The sequence below is a fragment of the Periophthalmus magnuspinnatus genome, chromosome 21, assembly GCF_009829125.3.
Source record: "Periophthalmus magnuspinnatus isolate fPerMag1 chromosome 21, fPerMag1.2.pri, whole genome shotgun sequence".
NCBI lineage: Eukaryota > Metazoa > Chordata > Actinopteri > Gobiiformes > Gobiidae > Periophthalmus > Periophthalmus magnuspinnatus.
Window position 1 is genome coordinate 24,317,118 of NC_047146.1, and position 12,708 is coordinate 24,329,825.

At 38.7% G+C, this 12,708-nt stretch overlaps 2 protein-coding genes across 2 annotated transcripts; both read left to right on the forward strand.

The window, feature by feature from the left end:
• Positions 1-238: 238 nt before the first annotated feature.
• LOC117389194 (frizzled-7-A-like) lies at positions 239-4,145 on the forward strand. Its single transcript, XM_055230650.1, has 2 exons — positions 239-602; positions 684-4,145. Exon 2 carries the CDS (start codon positions 743-745, stop codon positions 2,435-2,437), a length of 1,695 nt encoding a protein of 564 aa, XP_055086625.1. The 5' UTR covers positions 239-602; positions 684-742; the 3' UTR covers positions 2,438-4,145.
• Positions 4,146-11,267: 7,122 nt separating this feature from the next.
• On the forward strand, positions 11,268-12,206 carry LOC117388939 (olfactory receptor 10R2-like). Its single transcript, XM_033986495.1, has one exon. The coding sequence runs from the start codon at positions 11,268-11,270 to the stop codon at positions 12,204-12,206; it is 939 nt and encodes a 312-aa protein (XP_033842386.1).
• Positions 12,207-12,708: the final 502 nt, after the last annotated feature.

Here is a 12,708-nt window from a genome sequence, read left to right on the forward strand (position 1 = left end):
ATTATTAGAGCATGTTGAAAGTTTTCTCAAATGCACATTATTGCAACTGAAATAAACATATAAAAGAAATAATATGGTGAACTAATTAAATAATTAATTAAAATTGCTGTAGCACTTTTATCCATCTACGTGAAAAAAGAGCCAATCAAAATGGAGTCCCGTAGGAAAACAAAGGCTGTGATTGGCTGAGACGCGGCCCCTGTTTTTAGGCGCCCCCCGTTCTGTCGGAGGTGCTGGTGAATGGAAGGGGCGCCTGGAAACCTCGGCCCATTGCACAGATTGAGAAGAACGAGGCTGAGGACTCCCGACCGCTCTAGTGCAATGAAACGACGCTCCGTGAAGTCAAGTTAAAAACATGGAAGTATTAGCCCCCAACTTTTAAAAAACTTAGAGATTTTGTCTTGGAAGGAGTTTTGAGAGACGCTGGAGGTTTTTTGTCCGGAGAGGGAATTGCTGAGTCGTGGATCCCCGCTGCATTGGGATTTGGAGTGAGAGTGGACTGCTTGGAGTCACTTACAAAGACCATCAAGAAGTCATGACACGACGAAGACTTCGTTTGGATTAATTTCTTTAAAACACAAGCAAAAGTTGACTGCAATTGTGTGAGTACAGCTTGTTGCAAACTGTGACCCCAATTTCGGAGAGAAGCGAGCTAATTTTTAAGCTTTTTGCATCGTTTTCAGTTGTCCTACTTGGATCAAAGTTTTTCCTTCCCTCCCCCTCCTCCTCTTCGTCCTCAACTATGGCGGCCACTGCCTCTCTGTGTGTGCGGATCATGTGGTTACTGTGCGGGTTGAGCCCTGTGATTTTAGCCCAGAATTACAACAGTGAGTCGGGCATTTCAATTCCGGAGCACGGCTTTTGTCAACCCATCTCCATCCCCCTATGCACCGACATTGCCTACAACCAGACCATCATGCCGAACCTTTTGGGGCACACTAACCAGGAAGACGCAGGACTAGAGGTGCACCAATTTTACCCATTAGTTAAAGTCCAGTGCTCTGCAGATCTGAAGTTTTTCCTCTGCTCCATGTATGCCCCTGTTTGCACCGTTTTGGAGCAAGCCATCCCTCCCTGTCGGTCTCTATGTGAACGTGCACGCCAAGGATGTGAAGCTCTCATGAATAAATTCGGTTTCCAGTGGCCCGAAAGACTGCGCTGCGAGGCTTTCCCTGTCCACGGCGCAGGAGAGATCTGCGTGGGTCAGAACACATCGGAACCTAATGGACCCTCATCCTCTTCCTCATCTCCCTACGTACCCGAGCCGGTCACACTCCCCCCCAACATCGTGCGACCAAACCAGCGCCCCCCACAGCACAACCAGTATCACCCGTTTGTTTGCCCTATACAGCTGGAGGTGCCACCCTATCTGGGCTACCGTTTCATGGGGGTCAAGGACTGTGGAGCACCATGTGAACCCAACAAGCCAGCTGGGATTATGTACTTCCGTGACGATGAGGTGAAATTTGGCCGTCTCTGGGTGGGCATCTGGTCCATCCTGTGCTGTGTGAGTACTTTGTTCACAGTGCTCACATATTTGGTGGACATGCGGCGGTTCCGTTACCCAGAGCGACCCATAATCTTCCTCTCTGGCTGTTACTTCATGGTGGCTTTAGCCTACGCCGCTGGATTCTTTCTGGAGGACCAAGTTGTCTGTGTGGATAAGTTCAAGGACGAAGGCTATAGAACAGTAGCCCAGGGCACTAAAAAGGAGGGCTGCACTATTCTCTTCATGGTACTGTACTTTTTTGGGATGGCCAGCTCCATTTGGTGGGTAATCCTGTCCCTCACTTGGTTCCTGTCTGCTGGTATGAAGTGGGGGCATGAGGCTATTGAAGCAAACTCTCAGTACTTCCACTTAGCTGCATGGGCGGTACCAGCTATCAAGACCATCACCATCCTCGCGATGGGGCAAGTGGACGGGGACGTTTTAACTGGTGTATGCTTCGTTGGGATCTTCAACGTTGATGCCCTCCGTGGATTCGTCCTTGCCCCTCTCTTCGTCTACCTGTTTATTGGTACTTCCTTCCTGCTGGCTGGATTTGTATCGCTTTTCCGCATCAGAACCATCATGAAGCACGATGGCACCAAGACAGAGAAATTGGAGAAGCTTATGGTCCGAATTGGGGTCTTTAGCGTTCTCTACACTGTCCCGGCCACCATTGTCATTGCATGTTACTTCTATGAGCAGGCCTTCAGGGAGCATTGGGAGCGCACCTGGCATATGCAGAACTGCAAGCGCTTTGCAGTGCAGTGTCCGGCTCACAACTTCGCCCCCATGACCCCCGACTTCACAGTGTTCATGATCAAATACTTGATGACCATGATCGTAGGCATCACCTCTGGGTTTTGGGTTTGGTCTGGGAAAACCCTCCAATCTTGGCGGAGATTTTACAAGCGCCTTAGCAATAGTAACCATGGCGAAACAACGGTGTGAACTATATAGGGACACTTTTTGAGATTTGCGAATGAGGTCAAATAGCTTTCATTTAAATCTGAACTCTCATTATTCTGTTGTGTTTTTTATGTTGTGACAGCAATTAGGACGTTCGGACAAACCCAAACTTAATCATTGTTACAAGCAGGAGAAGTGGATGCATTTTGGCCAATCATAATGCTGGTCCGTGGACTGTTAAAGTCGGACATGAGCAGTTACTATGACGCCAGTTAGGTAGCCTATTACTTATTTTTCTATGTCACAATATAGTTGAATGTTCTTTTATATATTCCAAATGAGAGATTTTCTGGCACAAAAAGCAAAAGGTCAAATGACTTGACCACAAGTTGGAGCAATAAGGTCGTGAAGACACCAGCCACACCCCTAAGAACTGTGAATGCACACTTTAAACACATGTGGTGGCTGCTTCAAATCTAAAAACGTTATTGCCTGTTACAGTTTTTTGAATGCAGCCCAAAGCAACAAATATTGACTTTTGCCTTGTTGTTCCAAGCGTTGGACAAACCATTTCTTATTTTCATGTATTTTTGTAGTCCTCTCTGTATTTGAATGTTCACTCCGAAGGTGAATGAAGTTTTGTATCGGTTTGCACAGCTATGCTAACAGTTTTAAAGTGTTACAAATGACTGACCTGGATCTAACATGCGGGGACCACACACTCGCCCGCCCCTCTCCTCTCTCTCTTACTTTGCCTTTTATTCTTTGTAACTGAGACATAGCAGCTCATTGTTTATCCATGCGTGCTTGTGTGTGGTCCTTGGATCTCCATCTAAAAGCAGCAACCTTTTAAGAATTCAGCTAATCTGTAGGCAGCCAGGATTTAATGTTTTTCATCCTGGCTAAAAATGATTGTATTTCACCTACACTTGTAATCACCAAAGTTTTTTTTTTTGTTCAATTGTTACAGCTGGTTCAAAATGTTTTTATAAAGATTTTAATCAGCATTTTTTAAACAAAACCATTAAAAGGTCTAAATCTATGTCTGTGATCTGGACTTTTGGAGCCACTTGTGCTTGATATTTAAATTACAAAAACAGTAGACAAGAAAGGTCAGAAGTCACTACCTTGAGGAATGTCACTATTTGGAGCTAGGCAGACGGTTTTTATCTTTGGCTCGACCCTTGGAGACAGTACAGAAATTTATCAGTAGCATACAGTCTTGCTAAAAGTTATGTCCTACATGTGTTACATTTCAAACTGGAAGCTTAATTTCATTAGCTTGACACCAAACCAACTTTACTGTAGCCTGGACTATTTGAGTTTAAAAGCTTGTTCTTTCAGCACATTTTAACAGTGTCATTGATGGATAAAGTGGGGACAGAATTGTGTATGTTAAAGCCCAATGCTACATGCGAAGAGTACCATATCCTCCTTACTCAGAGCAGCTTGTTGATAATCCGTGTCACACTGTTGCATGTGATGTATGACATACCTCAATCTATTGTTTAGTCTCCATTTTCAGGAGTCAACCATGGCTGTTCTTGTGTTTACCCAATAACAACTTGAGATGTGAGCAATATCCAATTATAAAGAAGGAAATGTCTGTTTAGTGGGGACATATGCAAACCACCTTGAACAGACTTGTTTTTTAAATGAATAATGTATTTATGGGGATTTTGTTTTTGACTTTTTAAACTTTTTTAATGATGTACCTGTACAGTTTGAATAAAAAGTCCTAAAGTTTTTAAATGTGTTGTCTGTTTTGTGGTTTGTTGTGTCAATAGTGCATGATACCCTTAGATGAACAAATGACCCATAAAATGACATAGGTTCTATTTTATGACCAAACAAAGATTGTAAAAAGTGTCTATGGCATATGTGTCAAACTCAAGGCCCGTGAGCCAAAATGTGGCCCGCCATGTCATTTTATGTGGCCCACGACAAGGTGAATTAAAAGGTATGACTGTCTTAAAATATCAGTTCATTAGAAGATACAGTTACCCAGACATTTTTTCATATCTATACAAATCCATATGCAATATTTGTAACTTGAGTAAGTAATAAATACAGAAATGGTTAATTAACAAGATTAAAAAGTAGTTATATTTATTTTACATTATATTTGGTTACATTTAGTTACATTTATACTGTCTTACATTTACATCTGGCCCTTTGAGAGTGACAATTTTGCTGATGTGGCCCTCTGTAAAAATGAGTTTGACACCCCTGGTCTATGGGATCTGGTAACTTAAACCTAAAGAAGAGATGCTGACAATTTTATATTAGGGAGAAGAAATTGAGAAAAGTAAAGTATACATTGCTTACATCATACATTATAGTTGAGTAAAAGTAGAAGAGGTTGCCTACCTATAAATGACACAACATTGTTTCAGAGTAGGGCAGGAAAAAAATCTACTATTGTGATTAGATTTGTGATATTTGTTTAATAGGTAGGATTCTTTAAACAACTTCAGGAGCATTAGCATTTGAAGACTGACATATTAACAGACAAACTAATACATGAATCCCATGTATTTCAGGACACGTATGAAAAGGATTAAACTACAGGTAGAACAAGATTTTTTCTAGCCTATAAAAAGAGTATATTTTGTGAAAAATCAACTCTACTCAAATTGACATTTTATCCAATTTCCATACTGTGAAATGTTGTATATCAGCCTAGGTTTTGTAAAAAGGTAAATATCATGTTTGATCTGTGGGCTAGTTCATAGGTCTATTACTCTATACAGTTACATTTTACAGTGGCACCTATAAGAAGCCAGTTTTATCACAGATTTTACATGAATAACAGATCATCATCAACATAATAATCGATTGACACTATACGTAATTTTGCTTTGATCTGGCTAGATCTGGATAATACTCAAGCCACAGCTATGCTTTTCCACAGCTTTGCTAGTAGTGTTATACTGACCTCTAGTGATTACATATAGACTTACAGGCCACCGTGCCCAAAGTCGTTTCACTTGCCTACATCAAATGGGATCATTAATAAACATGATTATATTCAAATATTTTTTTCATACATACATGGGCATATTTACAATTACAGTATCAGTTTATTACAGGAATAGCCTATAGCATGTTGGTGTCAAGGTAATTTGATACAAATACCTATCAAACAATAAATAACTTGAACACAAAACAAAAATGATAAGTTCCCTGGTAATGGTTTGCAACAGATGAGTAAAGGGTCCGTACAACAATACTGAAGGAGCAATGACATCTAGTGGCCAGATGAAGACTTAACTCTGCTTTGTGTTACTGTACTCTGTATGGGCACTGACATAAGCAGTAGACAGGGCATGAAAAACTATTAGGCGAGACAAGTTTATTTGTATAGCACAATTCGTACACAAGGTAATTCAAAGTGCTTTACAGAATAAGAAAGACATTAAAATCACACAAATCAAAACATAAATAATCACAAATAATCATCATAAAATTACCATAAAAAGAGAAGAGTGCAGAATAAAAACCTTTCAGTCATATGCACAGGGAAACAAAACTGTTTTGAGCCTTGATTTAAACATTGTCAAAGTAGAGGCCTGTCTCACATCTTTAGGAAGACTGCTCCAGATTTTAGCTCTATAAAACTGAAACGCTGATTCTCCATGTTTAGTCCTGACTATGGGCACCAGCAGGAGGCCGGTCCCTGAAGTCCTCAGAATGTGAGATGGTTCATATGGCACTAACATATCAGAGATATACTTTGGACCTAGGCCATGGAGAGACTTATACACAAGCAGAGCTGCTTTAAAGTCTATTCTTTGAGCTACAGGAAGCCAGTGAAGACCTGAGCACAGGACTTATGTGCTGATACTTCCTGGTTCTAGTCAGGACCCGAGCAGCAGAATTCTGGATGTACTGCAGCTGTCTTAACGCTCGCTTAGAGAGGCCAGTGAGCAGGTTGTTACACTATTCTAACCTACTGGAGACAAATGCATTGATAAGTCTCTCTAATACTGGCTTTGACAGTATACCTTTGATTTTTGCAATGTTTTTTAGATGGTAAAAAGCTGCAGATTGATTTGATGTGGCTGTTAAAGTTCAAGTCTGAGTCCATTATTACCCCTAGATTTCTAGCCTGATTTGAAGGTTTTAGAGAGAGAGAGACTGGAGGTGACTGCTGACACTCTATTACAAGTAAAAAAAAAAAAAAAAAGTTAGATCACGCAATTACTTCTTCATTCTAGGTTTTTTGTTTAGATTGAGTACTAAATTGTTCAACAGGTAGTAATTTCACTCTCCGCTGATTGTTTCAGGAAACAGGTAGGCCTAAAAACGAATACATTCAAAACTACCATATTCAACTAATATTTTAAATGTATTTTTGTATAAATGACTCATATTACAACTTAAAATGTATTTTTGTAGCAGGGGTCTTTCATGTGATTCTTGATGATTTGGACAAACTGCACTCATATTTATAGGGAGTTATGATCGTCTGTCATATAATATATCAAACTTAGAATCTGCAAAGAGAAAAACACAGTCAATGAACAATAGGACACTGAAATAAGGCTAATTGGGACCACTAGTCACTACTCCAAAAAATATAACTGGTATATTGTTCATAGTATAAGCTGATACAGACCATATGGTGATCGCAAAATACTTTATCAATGACATTTCCATAGAATTTATACAAATAATAACCAGAATAATTGCAATCAATAATTCGTACTGAATAAGAACAAATTAGAATAATGGTCACAATGGCTTTGCCACTGATTAATAATTCAATGGATAGCAATTAAAAGCATATCAATCATAGGCAGATAACATAAGGGGAGTGCGACTTTATGGGTTTCTGAGAGCATTTGTCTAAAATAAAATTATGTTTTGTTTGTTTTGGGTTTTTTTTATTTTATTTAAAAAAATTATTTTATTCCTTTTATTGTCAGGATCCTCCCTTTTGCTGCTTTCCCTGTTGTTTCTCCCTCCCTTCTGTGCTGTCTGTCTCTCCTCCCACCTGGGCGTCGGCGTACCTGATCTGACAGCTGGGACACCTGGATCCAATTTCTGTGACTACCTCCAGTATAAGAAGCCGGGTTTTTCATTTGCATCTCACCAGATTGTTGTTGATACTTTTCCAGTTAGTAGCTGTGATTGGCTTCACAAGACAAGTTAACTTTTTTCCAGCATTTTTGTATTACAATTGCTTTATTCTGTGTCCAGGTGCCTCTGCCATTATTTTTGGAAGCTACCTGCCTGTCTCCTTGTCTGTCTACCTGCCTGCCTGTCCCGTACAAATCCGTTTGCCTGCCTGCCTACCTGCACCTCTGGACCCACCAGCCAGATACTTACTTCATTTACCTGATTCCTAGCCTGGACAATAAACAACTGAACTACTTACCAGTTGTGTGCTACTTTTGAGTTCTAAGCAAAACTCTGACATTTATTGCACTGAAAAATATGCCTCCTTACGGTGTGTGGACCCTCTCCTGCTTGTTTCCATGGAAATGTTGTTCCTTTGACTTTAATATTCTACTGTATGGCACAAAATGTCTCCATGTAGATTATTCCGAAGTATAATCTTAACTTTTTACTTCCATGGAACCATGCAGGTGATGGGATGTGCCACCTCTAGAATGTTACATACTGTATATTTTAACTAGTACATGCATTTCAGTCAGCTTTTACTCATATTTTTTACTGTTTGTGAAGGAAATTATGTAAATTAAGTGACAAGTAAAGTACAAAGGCAAATGCAAACATGCAAAAAAAAACATCCTTAAGAATTTAATACAAAACATTTCCTATTTTTCAAACAAGGCACCTACAAAAAATGTATTGTCCTTTTTACTAAACATTGTTTCAAAGATTCAGTGGTCACTATGCCACTTTTTAGCTGGAAATATTCCAGAGTATGACATTGGACACATCTATTTCCATGAAGAAAACAGCTAACAGCACCAAGCCAAGTCAGTACGAATGCATGTTTTTCAAGGTGTTTTTAGCAACAAAACACCTGTAAAAATGAAAAACTTGATACATATGCTCAATGCCATACTTTAACTTCTCCTCTACTAATGCCATACTATAACCTCTCCTTGGAGACAAGAAGGTGGCAGAGACCTATTAAGCAGATCAATGTTTGAACCATATTATAATGTTTTTCTCTCTTTTGTGGATGGAGTCCTCTACCAGAGGCCTGGGAGCTTGAGGATTCTGCACAGCATCTTTGCTGTTTCTAGTACTCCACTATGGGGGTTACTACCCCGAGTGCTCTGATGACCATGGGCACTACTGATGCCTTCACCTTCCAGGCCTTCTCCAGCTCTTCTTTGGTATTTCTTTATTTCTCACTGCTCTTTCCCTGCCAGCATCTTACATCCTGCAGTTATGTTCTTTGCATATATGCATATTAATCAGTAGAGCCATTTCTATTTTTGAGCCAGCTTAGCAGTATCTATGTTATTTACTTTACTAAGTTCTAAAGATTACTGTGTCTTATTGTAAAAAAACAAACATTGCATCAGATGTAATTTTTCTCTAAAACTAAAAATCAATCTATAGAACCAGCTTTATTAAACTGTACTCTAAAGAGAAATTATTGACTACCTTTTGATATGCTGATAGTGATAGTTATAGTAAAGTTTAAAGTAAAGTTTAGTGTTATTTAGTGTATAGTGTTACTGTCCATAATAAAGGTGATGAAATGCTCACCCTCAGGGACTGCCCCCTCTGTGTCCCTGCCTCACAGTAAACAGGCTCATTAAGAGGAGGTCATTAGTCCACTGGCTCTAACACTCCCACAACACTACGGACAGGTCCCCGGACAGCAATTTATTCTGTAAGCAAAGGGACTGTTATTGTATCTCTGTAAACACCAAAACAAAGCATATTTTCCTTTTCACATATTGTGAATGGCCTCGAGTGTTGAACAAGGCCTAAAGATTCAGAAAATACTTGATGTAATAAATATAAAAACGGCATCTCAACAGCTAGGCGAGGCAAGGCAAGTTTATTTATATAGCAAAAGGTAATTCAAAATGTTTATAGAATAGGAAAGACATTAAAAGCAAGGCAAGGCAAGTTTATTTGTATAGCACAATTCGTACACAAGGTAATTCAAAGTGCTTTACAGAATAAGAAAGACATTAAAATCACACAAATCAAAACATAATCACAAATAATCATCATAAAATTAACATTAAAAGAGAAGAGTGCAGAATAAAAACCTTTCAGTCGTATGCACAGCTAAACAGAACCGTTTTGAGCCTGGATTTAAACATTGTCAAAGTAGAGGCCTGTCTCACATCTTCAGGAAGACTGTTCCAAGTTTTAGCTGCATAAAACTTAAACACTGATTCCCCATGTTTAGTCCTGACTCTGGGCACCAGGAGGCCGGTCCCTGAAGTCCTCAAATTGCGAGATGGTTCATATGGCACTAACATGTCGGAGATATACTTTGGACCTAGGCCATGGAGAGACTTATACACAAGCAGAGCTGCTTTAAAGTCTATTCTTTGAGCTACAGGAAGCCAGTGCAGAGACCTGAGCACAGGACTTATGTGCTCGTACCTCCTGGTTCTAGTCAGGACCCGAGCAGCAGCGTTCTGGATGTACTGCAGCTGTGTTAAGGCTCGTTTGGAAAGGCCAGTGAGCAGGCCGTTACAGTAGTCTAACCTACTGGAGACAAATGCATGGATAAGTCTCTCTAAGTCTGGCTTTGACAGTAAACCTTTGATTTTTGCAATGTTTTTTAGGTGGTAAAAAGCTGCAGATGTTATTGATTTGATGTGGCTGTTAAAGTTCAAGTCTGAGTCCATTATTACCCCTAGATTTCTAGCCCATTAAAATCACAATACAACAATTTAAAACATTAATATCACAAATAATCATCATAAAATTAACATTAAAGGAGAAAAGTGCAGAATAGAAACCTTTCAGTCATGTGCACAGCTAAAGAGAACTGGGGCCTGGATTTAAACACTGTCAAAGTAGAGGCCTGTCTCACATCTTCAGGAAGATTGTTCCAGGTTTTAGCTGCATAAACTGAAATGCCGATTCCCTATGTTTAGTCCTGACTCTGGGCACCAGCAAGAGGCCAGTCCCTGAAGTGCGAGATGGCAGACATGGCACTAACATGTAGGAGATGTATTTTGGTGCTAGGCCATGGAGAGACTTGTTCACAATTAGAGCTGTTTTAAAGTCTATTCTCTGAGCCATAGGAGCCAGTGCAGAGACCTGAGCACAGGACTTATGTGCTTGTACTTCCTAGTTCTAGTCAGGACCCGAGCAGCAGCATTCTAGATGTACTGCAGCTGTCTTAACACGCGTTTGGAGAGGCCAGTGAGCAGGCCGTTACAGTAGTCTAACCTACTGGAGATAAATGTATGGATAAGTCTCTCTAAGTCTGGTTTTAACAGTATACAGTCTGGTTTTGCAGTATGTGGTATTTATATAATAATTATATTTTATTTAATAATAAATACAACTAAGAGAATATAAACTTAATCTATAAACAAAATCTACAACTTCTCTAAAAAATGTTTCATAATTTCTTAAGCTACTATGTAATTTAAACATTAAGCAGCAGTGATTCTGTTATTCATTTTTTTCACAAGCTCATGAGAATAAGCCTATGACATGTGTTGACAGCATTACAACATAAAAGAGTGTGACCTTCCACCACTTTCAAATGAGGGACACCAACCACAGCGATACTTAGCAAAGGCAACTTCTGTATGATGTCTGTTTTTTTTAACTTTTGACTACTAGATTGCTAACAACTATAGGCATAATTCCTACTAGTGATCATGAACATATGACATAATAATAGGATTTTTAATCAATAATAATAATAATATATTTTGATTTGTTTAATTGCAAATGTGTTATGGAAAATAGCACTGTTCCCTTATACTTTAATCTGACCATGTTCATTAATATTGGACATTACCGCTACCCTGCCTTTGTCGTCTGCCTGCTGATCTATTGTTTTATCATGTTTGCCAATGCGGTCCTTATAACTGTTATTTCACGTGAGAAATCCTTACATGAGCCAATGTACTTATTCGTTGCTTGCTTATCTTTCAATGCTTTATATGGCTCTATTGGATTCTTCCCCAGGTTTTTAATGGACTTACTTTCTGACTCTCACCTCATCTCACGACCAGCTTGTTTCATTCAACTGTATGTCATTTATACATTTGCTGCCTATGAATTAACATTACTGGGAGTCATGGCGTACGACAGATATGCTGCAGTGTGCCATCCTTTGCACTATCATAGGAAAATGACTATCAAAACTGTAACTGTTTTGGCAACAATAGCATTTGTATATCCTGCATTCTCAATTTCGGCTTGCCTATTTCTATCAATGAAGCTTCCTCTATGCGGAAATAAGATTCACAAAGTTTTCTGTGCCAACTGGAACATAGTAAAGTTGTCTTGCATTTCAACAGTGAGCAATAACATTTTAGGCATGTTTGTTACCATAACTACTGTCTTTTGTCCGCTTTTCTTTGTTCTGTATACATATTTACGAATTGTTTTGGTGTGTTGGAAGAGTTCGTCTGAATTTAAAGGTAAAGTTTTCCAAAATTGCTTGCCACACATTGTATCTTTCGCGACTTATTCAATTACAGTGTTTTGTGACGTGTCCCTGAGCCGATACGATCTCGAAAAGGTGAACCCGATTCTAGCAGTCATCTTGTCACTGGAGTTTGTAGTTATTACGCCTATTTTAAATCCTTTAGTGTATGGACTGAAGTTACCAGCAATAAGGAAACAAATATCAAGGATTTTGCTGATTGATAAGATAGTAATGAAGTAAATATTGCAAGATAAAATAGAAATGCATTTTAAGACTTTTGGCAAGAACTGCATAGAACAAGAATGTGTTTATACTGTTTTTTATCAAATTCATAAAAAAGTAACATCAAGTATTGCCAATGTTCTTTGCATGATTTTAACATTGCTTCAGTGTATATTTTTAGTTATAACAAACAACTGTTGTAGTATTAGTAGTACTAGACATATATATATATTTAGTTAGTAGTATGTTGTATGTTTAATTCCTCTACAGCGAATCACTTTAAACCTATATGTGACCTAAATGTATTCTTTTAACAATTATAATAAACATCTAAAAATAGCTGTGTCCAGAAATGCATCTGCATATTTGTTTACAATTGTCTTGTCTTGTCTTATACTGTATATAAATGTTCAGTGGGTTCAATCAGTTTTCATAGTTATAAATAATTGATAACACAAGTTTCACTGGTGCATAATAAATAAATAATCTGTTAATAATCTGTTATGATATATAAACAAAC

Excerpts from the sequence above, each read along its gene's own strand:
- LOC117389194 (XM_055230650.1), top strand. The coding sequence starts at position 743 with ATGGCGGCCACTGCCTCTCTGTGTGTGCGGATCATGTGGTTACTGTGC.
- LOC117388939 (XM_033986495.1), top strand. The coding sequence starts at position 11,268 with ATGGAAAATAGCACTGTTCCCTTATACTTTAATCTGACCATGTTCATT.